This window comes from Cervus elaphus, chromosome 18 (assembly GCF_910594005.1).
Source record: "Cervus elaphus chromosome 18, mCerEla1.1, whole genome shotgun sequence".
Lineage (NCBI taxonomy): Eukaryota > Metazoa > Chordata > Mammalia > Artiodactyla > Cervidae > Cervus > Cervus elaphus.
This window is the reverse complement of record NC_057832.1, coordinates 55,155,572-55,173,655: the sequence shown is the minus strand read 5'-3', so window position 1 is coordinate 55,173,655 and position 18,084 is coordinate 55,155,572. Positions and strand designations below refer to the sequence as shown.

At 40.8% G+C, this 18,084-nt stretch overlaps 1 protein-coding gene across 1 annotated transcript in view; it reads left to right on the top strand.

The window, feature by feature from the left end:
* Positions 1-228: 228 nt before the first annotated feature.
* Positions 229-18,084, top strand: part of EFCAB10 (EF-hand calcium binding domain 10) — a 20,402-nt gene continuing 2,546 nt past the window's right edge. The window contains exon 1 of the mRNA XM_043872091.1: positions 229-383. Within this exon, the coding sequence (XP_043728026.1) occupies positions 275-383 (109 nt within the window). The 5' untranslated portion in view covers positions 229-274. The remainder of the gene's footprint in view (positions 384-18,084) is intronic.

Sequence of the window (18,084 nt, the reverse complement as noted above, 5' to 3'; positions counted from 1 at the left end):
TGCTAGAGACAGAAACAGGAAAAGATCATCAGGCCCAACCCTCAGCCCAGATGGGGGACAAGGACATCTGTCCGCAAGGGGCTGTGCACTAATTGCCCTCCTGCCTCCGCCTCTGCCCCGCCCCACACTTCCCAAACCGCCTCTTCTGGATGAGGTGTAGACTTGGCGCCCAGGTCTCAGCCAGTGGGGGGCGCGTCACGTAACCGGGCGGAAGGGGCGGAGCCGAGCGGCGGCGACGCTGCCTGGTCGCCTAGCAACAGCCCAGCTAGGCGCGATGGAGGCACGCAGCAGCAGGGAGCTCAAAGCCAGGAATTATTTGGAAAAACATCGGATTATGGAGTTGCTGACCTATCTTACCAGCGCCCTCGTCTTTTTCCGGCCGGGTAAGTGTCTTGCAAGTGTCTTGCCTACCACTCGACTTTCCGTCCCACACCGAGCGGTCCCCAGAAATTCCTCGTGTAGCCTTCCCTCCACGCGTGCGTCCCGGGGGATGAAGGACAGCTTCCTGCCCGGATACCACCTCCCCGACTCCTCCGCAAACACTCTTTCAAGCCTCTCGGCTAGTTGAGGCCTCCTGCTGCCCGTTAACATTGTGGCTTTCAATTAAACAAGACAACACGACGGCCTCTTTGTGCCTGCCTCTTGCCGAGTGTGGCGGGACTCTGGCCGGTGAAGGTTGTCGCGGGTGGAAGAGAGGCTCCGGGGTTCGGCAGTCTGGCTCCTGGCCCCGTCGCTTAGTACTTTGGACTGGGCAAGAGCCTGAACTTCTTTCTCCTCTATTGGAAAATGGAAATTATAATTGTACCGATCTCATGACAACGTGGAGAAGATTAAATGAATAACGTATAAATCATCCTTATGTCTGCAACCAACAGATGCTCCCAGTGTTACCCCTGCCCTCAAAGAGTTTTAATCTGGTAAAAAACAATTGATAGGGTAGAACAGATGGATGTTCTTGAGAAAGATTTTTCTGACATTTTTAATACACTCGATCCCCATGTAAAGTTTGAATCATTCATATAAAGTTGGAATCATTTCATAATTTTTGTGTGGCCTGTAAATTTAAAAGTTATGTTTAGGTGAAAATGAGTTGATGTGCTTCTCCTCAGGGTGAAGAAGGGTAGCTTGCCTCATATGGAGTTTCCAAAGTGCCAAAATTGCCTATTTGCTTTTGTATAAGGAAATGTAAATAGGCAACATTCCAATTTTGTCAAAACCACCCAACCAGTATGGTCATGTATAGGGTGATCAAGTTCTTTCTAGTTGTTTTCAACAATTGAAAATAAATAGACGATTTTTTAAAAATACAAAGGACTGCACTTTTTATTTATTATTTTTTTTAAATTTTTTTTAGGACTGCACTTTTTAATGCACTGGGGAAAAGTTGCTACCAAACTAATTTTTTTTTTTTTCAAACTAATTTTTAAAAACCTACTTTTTGAAAAAATGACTACTGACTACTGCCTCTGGTTGGTTTTGGGTAATAGTGGTGAAAATAATCTTTTGCTTTTAGAAGCAGATATGTGTGTGTGTGTGTGTGTGTGAAAACTTCAGAAATAGCAGAAGGAAAACCAATAATCACCATTGTGCATACAACAAAAAGAGAGTTTGCAAACCAGGAGGACTCAAACCAGAACAAGGAATGAGGCTCAGAGGTTTATTGTTAGAAAGCAGTGTATTGTGGTGAGAAGGCAGTGACTGTTTATTCTTCACAAAAATTGGTTAGAATATTAGCATCTTCATAAATGATAGGGAATAGGTTAATGGTTACCTCATATCAAACTTGGGAAACAGTTTAAATTTTATGTTTACGCTTTCCAGAGGCAGAAGCAAGAAATGACCCAGGTCAAGTTAGTCTTGCAGAAAAAGCTAAATTAAGCTTTGCTTGTATGACTTAATTGGTTTTGTCTGTCCAGGGAATTTTTCAAGACTGGTCTCCATTTGGTCTTGATTTTAACAATGCACCTCCCCACCCTGCCTCCTGCTTTTGGTCATTCTCTCTTTGGGCTTAAAAGTATGACCAGCCAGTATTGCATTATTCTCCATTACCCCCATTAATGTAGTCAGGCCGAAGAATCACACACACGCCGTTTGCATTAGTTGAGTCCTTAAGTGGGAGAGCCACGGAGTCACTGTGTTAATCTTTCACAGGATTATTGTTGGTTTTGTCTGGTTGTCGGTTCCTGATGGATGCCATTGGCATGTGAGTAGCTGGCGACAGGCATTTAAGACTCGAGAGTATTCAACACACTAGAGAGGCCAACATGCTAACTATAAGGACAATAATAGCCGAGGATGGAAAAATTGTCCAGAGCAGAGATTCCCAGGAGCCAAGAATTTAACAAGTTAAATAATTCAAATGGGTTATAGCTAGAAGTTTTTTAAGTTTTACCTTTCTCAGTCTACCGACAGGTTTTTTTGGATTCTGTGCCGTTAGTTTTAAGTTATTTATATAGGACAGCCTGGTGTGTCAGCAACCACGGATCCTCATGATCCCTCAAAAGAGGATGAAGTGAAGATGTTTTATTTCAGGAGGCCAGTGTTGCAGGTGAACTTTCACCTAAATGAGGCCTCCCTGTGCTGTGAGCCATAAGGTAATTTATAATTTAACAAGAGGCATTTCTATGGAAACAAAAGAAAAACAAAGGCTAATAGTTTGAGCAAATTATACATTCAGTTTCTGTGTTTAAGAGAAGCCATTTGAGAAAATTTTTAGATTTGAGTTCGAAGCATCTCCAGATGGTGTAATGAGGCCGACAGTTACAGTCCAGTGGATTTTCCTGGCTTGCAGTTTGAATGTATCTTGTGACCTTCTGGGTGGCCACATAGCAGCAGGCCTACAGGTTGCCCACACATGAGCTGTTGTGATTTCTCTGAGGTTTATATCAAGTTGTCCAGCTTATCCAAAAGATATATTCTATTTTCCTTACTACTTTTCATACACTGTTTTTTTCTTTGACCCTTATTGTTGCTAGCAGTTTTATTTTTACATATGAATTATAAATTTTAACTTTGTAATCTTTGCTTTCCAGTGAACACTAGGAAGCAGGCAATTGTGAACTATCATATATATGTATGTTTTTTTAATAATATTTATTTGTTTTTATTTATTTCTTTGACTGTGTTGGGTCTTAGTTGCAGCATGTGGGATCAACTTCCCTGACCAGGGTTCGAACCCCGGGCCCCCTGCATTGGGAGCACGAAGCCCTAGTCACTGGATCACCAGGGAAGTCCCAATTGTGAACTATCATATATTAATATCCTGTAGTGGATTAGCAAATTTATAAAGACATAATCATAAAAACATATTTTTTAGAGACATGGTTTTTTACTATACAATTTGTAATGTGGCAGGAGACATATTAATAGATTCAAATATCCTCTGTCTCTCTGTAAAAATTAAAAAGCCAAAAGTGAATAAACTTATGTTTAGCAGTCAATGTCTTAGTACATTATCTTCTCTGGAAATGATCTAGATATTCAATGAATGTCATTATTTAGTTTAACTTAGTATAAACTTTACATTTATTTAAAACACTTGCTTTTAACAATTATACCTGGATTATCTTAATGTTCAAAAGCATCAATTGAACATTAAGATAATCCAGGTATAATTGTTAAAAGCAAGTGTTTTAAATTGATGCTTTTGAACTGTGATTTTGGAGAAGACTCTTGAGAGTCTCTTGGCCTACAAGGAGGTAAAACCAGCCAATCCTAAAGGAAATCAACTCTGAATATTCATTGGAAGGACTGATGCTGAAGCTGAAGCTCTAATACTTTGACCACTGATGCGAATAACTGACTCATTGGAAAAAACCCTGATGCTGGGGAAAATTGAAGGCAGTAGGAGAAGGGGACAGCAGAGAATGAGACGGTTGGATGGCATCACCGACTCAATGGAAATGGGTTTGAGCAAGCTCCAAGAGCTGGTGATGGACAGGGAAGCCTGGCATGCCGCAGTCCCTGGGGTTGCAAAGAGTCAGACACAACTGAGCGACTGAACTGAATTGATCTTAATGTTTCTTGTTGGCAAATTCTGTAACAAATAGCATGAGCTTATTTGACTAGTAAACCCAGATAGAAAAAGTTGTATGTTTGCCTTACATTTAATATTGATTATTCTGAGAAGACATGCTTGTTTTTATTAAACCAACAAACTTAAACAATAGCTTTTATTTATCAAGGATCATTTTATTTTTTCTAGATCATGTGAATTTGAAAATCATGTTTGTTTCTATATCTCTGAGAGTTTAGGAATGCTTAATTAATAATAAGCTCTAATTTTTTTAGGGCTTCCCTGGTGGTTCATCTGGTAAAGAATCTGTCTGCAATGCGGGATACCTGGGTTCAATCCCTGGGTTGGGAAGATCCTCTGGAGAAGGGCTAGGCCACCCACTGCATTCTGGCCTGGAGAATTCCATGGACTGTATAGTCCATGGGGTCACAAAGAGTCAGACACAACTGAGCGGCTTTCACACATTACATCAATTTTTTAAGCCAATTAAATTGAATTTTTTATAAATTAATCTTGGCAGTACCATCTGAAAGTAACAGAAAAATGCCACATTTATATAGACACACAGAAACATACAGGCAGACACAAACAGAGATCTCATAGCCTTCATTAAATTTTAGCCACATCTCAGGTACTATAGGGGCTTCCATCATAGCTCAGTTGGTAAAGAATCCGCCCGCAATGCAGGAGACCCTGGTTCGATTCCTGGGTCGGGAAGATCCCCTGGAAAAGGGATAGGCTAACCATTTCAGTATTCTTGAGCTTCCCTTGTGGCTCAGCTGGTAAAGAATCTACCCACAATGTGAGAGACCTGGGTTCAATCCCTGGGTTGGGAAGATCCCCTGGAGAAGGGAGAGGCTACGCACTCCAGTATTCTGGCCTGGAGAATTCCATGGACCGTATAGTCCATGGTGTTGCAAAGAGTCAGACAGAACTGAGCGCCTTTCACTTTCAGGTACTGTAGGGGCTTCTCTTGTGGCTCAGTAGTAATGAATCTGCCTGCCAGTGCAGGAGGTGTGGGTTCATTCCTTGGGTTGAGAAGATCCTCTAGAGAAGGAAATGGCAACCCACTCCAGTATTCTTGCCTGGAGAATCCCATGGACAGAGGATCCTGGCAGGCTACAGTCCATGAGTTGCAAAAGAGTCGGACACAACTTAGCAACTAAACATCAACAAACAAGTATTGTAATACAAAACTCCAAAGAATAGTTGGATCCACACTGTAATTCTGACAGATAAACTAAGATTACCTGCTCACATGGCCAAAGGTTTCTCAGTAAAAGATTTTTGATTTGCATGCTATAAGGATCCTGTTAGATTTTGGAGTCATTTTGCCTTTTAGAAGCTTCTGCATACCAACCAAAGAACACATTTCATTGTCTCTGAGAGGTTTGGGATCCTCTCTTTTAAGGGTGCCCCTTAAGTGGATTTACCTAAGTTAAAAATTTCCCACAGTAGCCACCACAGTTCCAGAAGCATACACATGTGCATGCACACACACACATACACATTCACACCTGTTCCCAGTCACTCTCATCTTCCCAATAAAGTTAGAACACAATTTTGATATATTCAGTGTTCAGAATTTACATTATTAGTATTAGGCAGATATCCACAACTAATCCATGTAGTATGTTATGATTATATTTCCTTTTTTTCCCCTGAAGGTAAAAATACTACATTTTACATGTTTGCTTCAGTTTTCTGTATAATTATTGCTAGCTCACCCATATGCTCTTTTTTCACAAGGACAGATCTCATCTCATTACATTCATCAGGTCATCACCATCCCCACCTCCCCCACTCAACCCCCCTGCTCCAGTCTGGACTGACCGCTCACCTGCCCTGCTGTACAGTGATTATCCAGGGATTTCCCTCACTCGCTGCATGGGTGTGCTCTTCAGTTTCCACCCAAGCCTTCCTGATGGCAGAAGAAAGGCAACTTGTACCCTTAGCATCTGAGACCTCATCCTGATGCTGCATAGCAAGTTTCTTTGAAGTCACTTGTTTTAGCTGAAATGAATGTTTTGTTCTCCTTCAGATACATGAGTGTCCTTCCTTATCCACAGTTTTGCTTTCAGCAGTTTCGGTTCCCTGCATTAAGCTGCAGTATGAAAATATTGAATGGAAAATTTCAGAAATAAACAATTGATAAGTGATACATTTCACACTCTTCTGAGTAGTGATGATGAAATCTTGAGCCATCCTGCCTCGGCCTCGAGTTGCCCCTTTGTCCAGCCTGTCCACCCAGAGTAGCCATCTCAGTTACAGATTGATGGTCACGGGACTGCAGTGCTTGTGTTCACGTCACCCTTATTTTTACCAAAAAAAATTTACAGATTTTACCGAATACTGGACCCAAAGCACCAGACCACTGATGCTGCCAGTTTGGGAATGCCAAAGAGAAGCTATAAATGCTTCCTTTAAGTGAAAAGGTGAATGTTCTCAACTTAATAAGGAAAGGAAAAAAGTCATAGAGTGCTGAGGGTGCTAAGATCTTTGGTAAGAATGAATCTTCTATCCATCAAACTGTGAAGAAGGAAAAAGAAATTCCAATTTTATTTCACCTCACACTACAGAAGTTACAGCCACAGTGCACGATAAATGCTTAGTTAAGACGGAAAAGGCATTTGTTGTTCAGTCGCCAAGTCGTGTCCAATTCTTCGCGACCACACAGACTGTATACAGCACGCCAGCACTTCCCTGTCCCTCACCATATCCTGGAATTTGCTCAAGTTCATGTCCATTGCATTGGTTTGTATAATAAGGTATTTTGAGAGAGACCACATTCATATAACTTTTATTATGGTATATTGTTAAAATTGTTTGACTTTCTTATTGTTGTTAATTTGTTACTCTGCCTTATTTATAAATTAAACTTTATCATAGATACATGTATGAATAGGAAAACACATAGGATATATAGGGCTCAGTACTATCTGTGGTTTCAGACATCTATCAGGGGTCTTGGAATGTATTCTCCATGGATAGATAAGGGGGAAACGTCGTATATCCATTTCTTTTTCACTTTTTAAAAAATATTTTCTTAAATTTTTTGGCTCTGCTGGGTCTTCATTGCTATGCATGAGCTTTCTCTAGTTACAGAGAACGGGGGCACTCTCTAGGCGTGTTGCACGGGTCTCTCAGTGCGGCGGATTCTCCTGTTGTGGAGCACAGGCTCGGCAGTTGTGCACGGACTTAGTTGCCCAGTGGCATGTGGGATCTTCCTAGATCAGCAATTGAATGGTGTCCCCTGCGTTGCCAAGTGGATTCTTAACCTCTTGGCCACCAGGAAAGCTGCTCCATTTCTTAATGTTTCTTATTACTCACTGTTATAAGAATGATGCTCCTACAATAGTGAATGATAAGAAACATGTTTACTATAGTATGAATGAAGCTTGGGCTTCCTTGGTGGCTCAGATGGTACAGAACCTGCCTGCAATGCAGGAGACCTGGGTTCAATCCCTGGGTCCGGAAGATCCCCTGGAGAAGGGAATGGCAACCCACTTCAGCATTCTTGCCTGGAGAATCCCATGGACAGAGGAGACTGGTGGGCTACAGTCCATGGTGTCACAAAGAGTCGGACATGACTGAGCAACTTACACACACATGAATGATGCTCAGAAAGAAACAATGTATCTTTATCTTGCATCTTTGCAAAGCTCCTGGCATTATGATATGTATCTTAGTTTGAAAACCTTGGAATTGTAAGGGAGTTATGGAAAATCAGACAGGACAGCATGGCTGGGCTATTACTGTTGTGACAACACATCCATGATCCCATATCCTTGATCCTCAAATTCTGGAAGCTCTGAAAGCCAATAGATTTTCATAACTCATTTAACAGCCAAATCTGACATAACCTGAATCATTTGGTAAGAAAATCTGGCCTTTCCTAAGATGTATTGGGAAATACAGCCTCTGACTGGACAGCCCTTCCCAGTGGCAATTCTATACTGTGGAAGGAGTGTACCTTTTTAGGGGATAGCATTAAAGAAATCAGAATTTTTTTTTTTTTTTTAATTTTTTTATTAGTTGGAGGCTAATTACTTCACAACATTTCAGTGGGTTTTGTCATACATTGATATGAATCAGCCATAGATTTACACTTATTCCCCATCCCGATCCCCCCTCCCATCTCCCTCTCCACCCGATTCCTCTGGGTCTTCCCAGTGCACCAGGCCCGAGCACTTGTCTCATGCATCCCACCTGGGCTGGTGATCTGTTTCACCATAGATAGTATACATGCTGTTCTTTTGAAACATCCCACCCTCACCTTCTCCCACAGAGTTCAAAAGTCTGTTCTGTATTTCTGTGTCTCTTTTTCCATTTTGCATATAGGGTTATCGTTACCATCTTTCTAAATTCCATATATATGTGTTAGTATGCTGTAATGTTCTTTATCTTTCTGGCTTACTTCACTCTGTATAAGGGGCTCCAGTTTCATCCATCTCATTAGGACTGGTTCAAATGAATTCTTTTTGACGGCTGAGTAATATTCCATGGTGTATATGTACCACAGCTTCCTTATCCATTCATCTGCTGATGGGCATCTAGGTTGCTTCCATGTCCTGGCTATTATAAACAGTGCTGCGATGAACATTGGGGTGCATGTGTCTCTTTCAGATCTGGTTTCCTCAGTGTGTATGCCCAGAAGTGGTATTGCTGGGTCATATGGCAGTTCTATTTCCAGTTTTTTAAGGAATCTCCACACTGTTTTCCATAGTGGCTGTACTAGTTTGCATTCCCACCAACAGTGTAAGAGGGTTCCCTTTTCTCCACAGCCTCTCCAGCATTTATTACTTGTAGACTTTTGGATAGCAGCCATCCTGACTGGTGTGTAATGGTACCTCATTGTGGTTTTGATTTGCATTTCTCTAATAATGAGTGATGTTGAGCACCTTTTCATGTGTTTGTTAGCCATCTGTATGTCTTCTTTGGAGAAATGTCTGTTTAGTTCTCTGGCCCATTTTTTGATTGGGTCATTTATTTTTCTGGAATTGAGCTGCAGGAGTTGCTTGTATATTTTTGAGATTAATCCTTTGTCTGTTTCTTCATTTGCTATTATTTTCTTCCAATCTGAGGGCTGTCTTTTCACCTTATTTATAGTTTCCTTTGTAGTGCAAAAGCTTTTAAGTTTCATTAGGTCCCATTTGTTTAGTTTTGCTTTTATTTCCAGTATTCTGGGAGGTGGGTCATAGAGGATCTTGCTGTGATTTATGTCGGAGAGTGTTTTGCCTATGTTCTCCTCTAGGAGTTTTATAGTTTCTGGTCTTACATTTAGATCTTTAATCCATTTTGAGTTTATTTTTGTGTATGGTGTTAGATAGTGTTCTAGTTTCATTCTTTTGCAAGTGGTTGACCAGTTTTCCCAGCACCACTTGTTAAAGAGGTTGTCTTTTTTCCATTGTATATCTTTGCCTCCTTTGTCAAAGATAAGGTGTCCATAGGTTCGTGGATTTATCTCTGGGCTTTCTATTCTGTTCCATTGGTCTATATTTCTGTCTTTGTGCCAGTACCATACTGTCTTGATGACTGTGGCTTTGTAGTAGAGTCTGAAGTCAGGCAGGTTGATTCCTCCAGTTCCATTCTTCTTTTTCAAGATTACTTTGGCTATTCGAGGTTTTTTGTATTTCCATACAAATTGTGAAATTCTTTGGTCTAGTTCTGTGAAAAATACCGTTGGTAGCTTGATAGGGATTGCATTGAATCTATAGATTGCTTTGGGTAGAATAGCCATTTTGACAATATTGATTCTTCCAATCCATGAACACGGTATGTTTCTCCATCTGTTTGTGTCCTCTTTGATTTCTTTCATCAGTGTTTTATAGTTTTCTATGTATAGGTCTTTTGTTTCTTTAGGTAGATATACTCCTAAGTATTTTATTCTTTTTGTTGCAATGGTGAATGGTATTGTTTCCTTAGTTTCTCTTTCTGTTTTTTCATTGTTAGTATATAGGAATGCAAGGGATTTCTGTGTGTTAATTTTATATCCTGCAACTTTACTATATTCGTTGATTAGTTCTAGTAATTTTCTGGTAGAGTCTTTAGGGTTTTCTATGTAGAGGATCATGTCATCTGCAAACAGTGAGAGTTTCACTTCTTCTTTTCCTATCTGGATTCCTTTTACTTCTTTTTCTGCTCTGATTGCTGTGGCCAAAACTTCCAACACTATGTTGAACAGTAGTGGTGAGAGTGGGCACCCTTGTCTTGTTCCTGATTTCAGGGGAAATGCTTTCAATTTTTCACCATTGAGGGTGATGCTTGCTGTGGGTTTGTCATATATAGCTTTTATTATGTTGAGGTATGTTCCTTCTATTCCTGCTTTTTGGAGAGTTTTAATCATAAATGAGTGTTGAATTTTGTCAAAGGCTTTCTCTGCATCTATTGAGATAATCATATGGTTTTTATCTTTCAATTTGTTAATGTGGTGTATTACATTGATTGATTTGCGGATATTGAAGAATCCTTGCATTCCTGGGATAAAGCCCACTTGGTCGTGGTGTATGATTTTTTTAATATGTTGTTGGATTCTGTTTGCTAGAATTTTGTTAAGGATTTTTGCATCTATGTTCATCAGTGATATTGGCCTGTAGTTTTCTTTTTTTGTGGCATCTTTGTCAGGTTTTGGAATTAGGGTGATGGTGGCCTCATAGAATGAGTTTGGAAGTTTACCTTCTTCTGCAATTTTCTGGAAGAGTTTGAGTAAGGTAGGTGTTAGCTCTTCTCTAAATTTTTGGTAGAATTCAGCTGTGAAGCCATCTGGTCCTGGGCTTTTGTTTGCTGGAAGATTTTTGATTACAGTTTCGATTTCCTTGCCTGTGATGGGTCTGTTAAGATCTTCTATTTCTTCCTGGTTCAGTTTTGGAAAGTTATACTTTTCTAAGAATTTGTCCATTTCATCCAAGTTGTCCATTTTATTGGCATAGAGCTGCTGGTAGTAGTCTCTTATGATCCTTTGTATTTCAGTGTTGTCTGTTGTGATCTCTCCATTTTCATTTCTAATTTTGTTAATTTGGTTCTTCTCTCTTTGTTTCTTAATGAGTCTTGCTAATGGTTTGTCAATTTTGTTTATTTTTTCAAAAAACCAGCTTTTAGCTTTGTTGATTTTTGCTATGGTCTCTTTAGTTTCTATTGCATTTATTTCTGCCTTAATTTTTAAGATTTCTTTCCTTCTGCTAACCCTGGGGTTCTTCATTTCTTCCTTCTCTAATTGCTTTAGGTGTAGAGTTAGGTTATTTATTTGGCTTTTTTCTTGTTTCTTGATGTAAGCCTGTAATGCTATGAACCTTCCCCTTAGCACTGCTTTTACAGTGTCCCATAGGTTTTGGGTTGTTGTGTTTTCATTTTCATTCATTTGTATACATATTTTGATTTCTTTTTTGATTTCTTCTATGATTTGTTGGTTATTCAGAAGCGTGTTATTTAGCCTCCACGTGTTTGAATTTTTAACAATTTTTTTCCTGTAATTGAGATCTAATCTTACTGCACTGTGGTCAGAAAAGATGACTGGAATGATTTCAATTTTTTTGAATTTTCCAAGACTAGATTTATGGCCCAGGATGTGATCTATTCTGGAGAATGTTCCGTGTGCACTTGAGAAAAAGGTGAAGTTGATTGTTTTGGGGTGAAATGTCCTATAGATATCAATTAGGTCTAGCTGGTCCATTGTGTCATTTAAAGTTTGTGTTTCCTTGTTGATTTTCTGTTTAGTTGATCTATCCATAGTTGTGAGTGGGGTATTAAAGTCTCCCACTATTATTATGTTACTATTAATTTCCTCTTTCATACTCGTTAGTGTTTGCCGTACATATTGCGGTGCTCCTATGTTGGGTGCATATATATTTATAATTGTTATATCTTCTTCTTGGATTGATCCTTTGATCATTATGTAGTGTCCTTCTTTGTCTCTTTTCACAGCTTTTATTTGAAAGTCTATTTTATCTGATATGAGTATTGCGACTCCTGCTTTCTTTTGGTCTCCATTTGCATGAAATATTTTTTTCCAGCCCTTCACTTTCAGTCTGTATGTGTCTCTTGTTTTGAGGTGGGTCTCTTGTAGACAGCATATATGGGGGTCTTGTTTTTGTATCCATTCAGCCAATCTTTGTCTTTTGGTTGGGGCATTCAACCCATTTACATTTAAGGTAATTATTGATAGGTGTGGTCCGGTTGCCATTTACTTTGTTGTTTTGGGTTCACGTTTATACAACCTTTCTGCATTTCCTGTCTAGAGAAGATCCTTTAGCATTTGTTGAAGAGCTGGTTTGGTGGTGCTGAATTCTCTCAGCTTTTGCTTATCTGTAAAGCTTTTGAGTTCTCCTTCATATCTGAATGAGATCCTTGCTGGATACAGTAATCTAGGTTGTAGGTTATTCTCTTTCATTACTTTCAGGACATCCTGCCATTCCCTTCTGGCCTGGAGGGTTTCTATTGATAGGTCAGCTGTTATCCTTATGGGAATCCCTTTGTGTGTTATTTGTTGTTTTTCCCTTGCTGCTTTTAATATTTGTTCTTTGTGTTTGATCTTTGTTAGTTTGATTAATATGTGTCTTGGGGTGTTTCGCCTTGGGTTTATCCTGTTTGGGACTCTCTGGGTTTCTTGGACTTGAGTGGCTATTTCCTTCCCCATTTTAGGGAAGTTTTCAGCTATTATCTCCTCGAGTATTTTCTCATGGCCTTTCTTTTTGTCTTCTTCTTCTGGAACTCCTATGATTCGAATATTGGGGCGTTTCACAGTGTCCCAGAGGTCCCTGAGGTTGTCCTCATTTCTTTTGATCCTTTTTTCTTTTTTCCTCTCTGCTTCATTTATTTCCACCATTTTATCTTCTACCTCACTTATCCTATCTTCTGCCTCCGTTATTCTACTCTTGGTTCCCTCCAAAGTGTTTTTGATCTCATTCCTTGCATTGTTCATTTTTAATTGACTCTTTTTTATTTCTTCTAGGTCTTTATTAAACAATTCTTGTATCTTTTCAATCTTTGTCTCCAGGCTATTTATCTGTAACTCCATTTTGTTTTCAAGATTTTGGATCATTTTTATTATCATTATTCTAAATTCTTTTTCAGGTAGATTCCCTATCTCCTCCTCTTTTGTTTGACTTGGTGGGCATTTTTCATGTTCCTTTACCTGTTGGGTATTTCTTTGCCTTTTCATCTTGTTTAGATTGCTGTGTCTGGAGTGGACTTTCTGTATTCTGGAGGTCTGTGGTTCCTTTTTATTGTGGAGGATTTACCCAGTGGGTGGGGTTAGACGATTGGCTTGTCAAGGTTTCCTGGTTAGGGAAGCTTGCGTCAGTGTACTGGTGCGTGGAACTTGATTTCTTCTTTTTGGAGAGCAATGGAGTGCCCAGTAATGAGTTTTGAGATGGGTCTATGTGTTAGGTGTCACCTTGGGCAGCCTGTATGTTGACATTCGGGGCTATGTTCCTGTGTTGCTGGAGAATTTGCGTGGTATGTCTTGCTCTAAAACTTACTGGCTCTTGGGTGGTGGTTGGTTTCAGTGTAGGTATGGAGGCTTTTGGACGGTCACTTATTGCTTAAAGTTCCATGTAGTCAGAGTTTTCTGGTGTTCTCAGGTTTTGGGCTTAAGTTTCCTGCCTCTGGATTTCAGTTTTATTCTTCCTGTAGTCTCAGGACTTCTCCAACTATACAGCACTGATAATAAAACTTCTAGGTTAATGGCGAAAAGATTCTCCCCTGTTAGGGACACCCAGAGAGGTTCACAGAGTTACATGAACAGGAGAAAAGGGAGGAGGGAGATAGAGATGAACAGGAGGAGAAAAAGGGGGACTCAAGAGGAGAGAGACAGATCTACGCAGCTGTCTGTTCCCAGAGTGTTCTCCGTATCTCAGACACCTACAAGGATTCACAGAATTGGATTGGGAAGAGAAGGGGAAAGGAGGAAATAGAGGTGTTCTGAGGTAGAAAACAGAGAGTCAAGATTGGGAGAGAATAATCTTCGGTTTAAAGATAGGGCTTCTCTTTTTTTTTTTTTTTGGTAAGGTTATAGTGTAGTGAAAATGAAAATGAAGAGTAGTAGAGGAGTACTAGAGGACTTTAAAAGAAATAAGAGAAAAAGAAAAATAGAAAATAAAAGAGAAAACGGAAAGGAAAAAAAGAAGAAAAAAGAAAAAAAAGAAAAAAAGAAAAAAAAAACAAAAAAAAAAAAAAGAAAGAAAGAAAAAAAAATTTTTTTTTTCCCCTAATTAAAAAAATCGTAAAAATCTATGTAAATGAAAGTTAAGGAGTAATGGGGGAGTAATAGGGAATTTTAAAGGAAAATAAAAGAGAAAAAATAAAAAAGAAAAAATATAAAAAGAAAAAAAAATTTTTTTTTTTTTTCCTTACTTAGAAAAAATAAAGTAAAAATATATCTAGGAGTTTCTCTGGAGCTGCTGCGGTCAGTGTGGGTTCGGCTCAGTTTCAGATAGCTCCTCGTTCCAGCTTACACTTCTCGATATCTACAGGGCCCTTCCGGTGAAGTCGGTGTTTTCTACAGGGATTTTAATCTGTTGCACCAGTCCCTTCTGAAGCGGTTCCCTTTGTTTATTTGGCTTCTGTTTGCCTGTCTCTTCAGAGCCTCATTTCCGCCCTGACACAGGCGGGCGGAGGTGGACTCTTATTCAGTTAGCTAGTTCCGTTGCGCTGCTGGGAGGGGCTGACGCTGCGGGGATGGGCTGGCGCTGCGGGGCGGGGCTGACGCTGCGGGGAGGGGCTGGCCCTGCGGGGGCGGGCTGGCGCTGCCGGGAAGGGCTGACGCTGCTTTCTCCGTCTGCCGCTGCTCAGGCTCCCGGCTGTTCTATATGGAGCGCGCCCCGCGCTGCGCTAGGTTCCAGCCCTCGGGTGTTACACAAAAGCGCGGAAGGAAAAGCTGCGCCTGCTCTCTGTGCCTGCCCCGTCAGAGCGGTCCAGGCAGCGAGGGGCTTGGTGGGCGCACTCTACCCAGGTGTGGCGCGCCCACTCCCTTCCGCGGACCCAGTCTCAGTTTCCGCTGGCGCCAGTCGGGCGCGCGCGCCTTCCGCCCTCCGCGTCCCCAGCCCCAGTCCCCGCCCGCGCCGGTCGGCTGCCTGCGCCCTGTGTCTCGCCGCGACCTTCCCCTCCCCCCTGCCTCCTGCCTCCGGCGGGGCTGGGCGGGTCCGCAGCCTGCGACCTCTTCTTGGGACTTTCTCCGTCCCTTTGTTCTGCGAAAGGCCGGCAGTGTGTTCCGGCCGGTTAATTTTCTCTCTTTTGGTCTCCCACAGTTCAAGTTGGCACCTCACAGAAGCTCCCTCCGATTGTCCTCAGGGCACTCAGGCCCGGACCCTAGCCCAAGCAAGGCCGCCTAAGACTCCCTTCCCGGGACGGGTCTCCGTCCTTAGCTCTTTTGTCTCACTTTTTATCTTTTATATTTTGTCCTACCTCCTTTCGAAGACAATGGTCTGCTTTTCTGGGCGCCTGATGACCTCAGCTAGCGATCAGAAGTTGTTTTGTGAGGTTTGCTCTGCATTCAGTTATTCTTTTGATGAATTTGTAGGAGAGAAAGTGGTCTCCCCGTCCTACTCCTCCGCCATCTTGGCTCCTCCCCCCAGAATTTTTTTTTAAAGGAGTAGTTACCCAGGTAAGAGCTACTGCTTGGGAGTGGTGAAGATAGGATGAATTTGAGAATTATTGATAAAGACTTGGGAGACATCCTCATGACTGACTAGGTTTGGGTGTAGCTAATGCTTCTCATGTGAGTTAAGTGTGGCAGAGGCCAGGAGCTGTGAAAGCACACTGCCTAGGTTTATACCGACTGTGTGGCCCTGAGCAAGTGACACTTGGGGGGAGGAAGTGAAGTTAGCCACAGAAAATGCTTATCGTAGTACCAGGCACATAGTAAGGGCTCAGTAAATACTATAAGTATTACAATGTTGAACTTGAAGTTTGTGTCCCTTGAAGAACTGATTGTCATCATCAACTGACATTTTTGTAATTTAAGTGGTTAGTAACATTTGGCTCTTCCCTTTGTGTTTTAAAAAATTTTACATCTTATTATATATACTTCTGTTACAAGCATTTTTCAAAACATTTTTAGAAGCAGGTGGCGTATAAATTATAGATTCCAAATATGGTGGTGCTAGTGGTAAAGAACCGGCTTGCCAGTGCAGGAGATGTAGGAGACCAGGGTTCGATCCCTGGGTCAGGAAGATCCCCTGGAGGAGGAAACGGCAACTCACTCCAGTATTCTTGCCTGGAGAATCCCATGGACTGAGGAGCCTGGCGGGCTACAGTCCATGGGGTTGCAAAGAGTTGGACATGACTAAAGTGACTTTGCACTGTTCTAAGCATTTTCAAAACATTTTTAGAAGCAGGTAGAGTGTAAATTTTAGATTCCAAATATAAGCATTATAGCACCCCATGTAGTCTAAAGGATATACGATCTTCATCAAAGTAACACAGCAAGTTCCATCAGCATTGTTTATTCTATCCTTAAAAAGAAATATAATGAACTGAAATTCAAACATAGATGTTTTCTGATTTTGAAATAAGAAAGAAATTATGTAGATTGCATATGTGATTGCGTTAGTAACCTATTTGCTGCTATGGTGTATTCAAAGTACCAAAAGGCACTATATTAGATTAAAAGTTCTCCGACTTCTATTTTCAACACACAAATTCCAGGGAGGGAAGGATATGGAGGAGAAACCTATATAATTAAGAGAGATTTAAAAACATAACCTATCACAGTGAGTGGACTTATTTGTTTACTGATTTTTAAAGAGCATTTATAATTTATGAAATTTGCGAGACAACTGGAAATTTGAATAACAGCTGGCTATTTGAGAATGTTAAGAATTTTGTTGGATGTGTAAATTGTATCGAGATGACAGTATTGTAGTAACGTGAAAAAGAAAAAGGAGTCCCTCTTCAGACAAATCGTGTTGGGAAAAATGAGTAATCACATGCAGAAAAAGGAGACTGGACCCCTGTCTTAACACCATTCACATAAATTAACTTGAGATAGATTAAAGACTTAAACCTGAGACCTGATACTGTAAAATTCCTAGAAGAAACCATAGGGAAGAAGCTTCTTGACAGTGGTCTTGGCAATGACTTCTGGATATGAATGACACCAAAAATACAAACAACAAACGCCAGTATCAACAAGGAGATTAAATTAAACTGAAAAACTTCTGAACAGGGGATTCCCTGGCAGTCCAGCAGTGGGGCCTCGGCACGGTCGCTTCCAGGGACCCAGATTTGATCCCTGGTTGAGGAAAAAGACTCCATAAGCCACATGGCACAACGAAAACAAAAAGCGCAAGCCCTTCTGCACAGCAAAAGAAACAAGCAACAAAATGAAAAGGCAGTCTGTGGAGTGGGAGAAAATATTTGCAGATCATATGTATGATAACAAATGAACAGTTTGATTTCAGATGGGCAGGGGGGAAAAATAAATAAATAAAATGGGCAGAGGAACTAAAGAGACATTTTTCCTAAGAAAGACATCCAAAGGGCAACAGGTATGTGAAAAGATGCTCTGTATATTACAAATCGTCAGGGGAACGCAAGTTAAAACCTCAGTGAGGTATCAGCTCACACCTGGTAGAACAGCTGTCATGGGTGGACCCTGAGGACATTGGACTAAGTGAAATAAGTCAAAGAGAGAAAGACAAATACTGTACGGTATCACTTAAATGTGGAGTCTAAAAAAGCCAAACTTATAAAAACAGAGAGTAGAATGGTTACCAGAGGCGGGCGGGTGAGGGACAGGAGAGATGTTGTTTAAGGGTGCAAACTTGCAACTAGAAGATAACTGTAGTTAAGTCCTGGAGATCTAATGCACAGCATAGTAATTACAGAGAACAATGCTGTATTATAAGCATGAAACTTGCTAAGAGACTAGATCTTAATTATTCCCATCACAAAAAAGCAGTGCTCACTGTGTGATGTGATAGAAACATTAGCACTACCAGAGCAATCCTGCAGCTTAAGTGTACACCACCACCAAGCTGCACACCTTAAACTTACACAACATGTCAGTCATATCTCAGCCCAAAAGAGGGGGTTCTAATCTTTTAGAAATGCACACTGAAACATTCATCGAT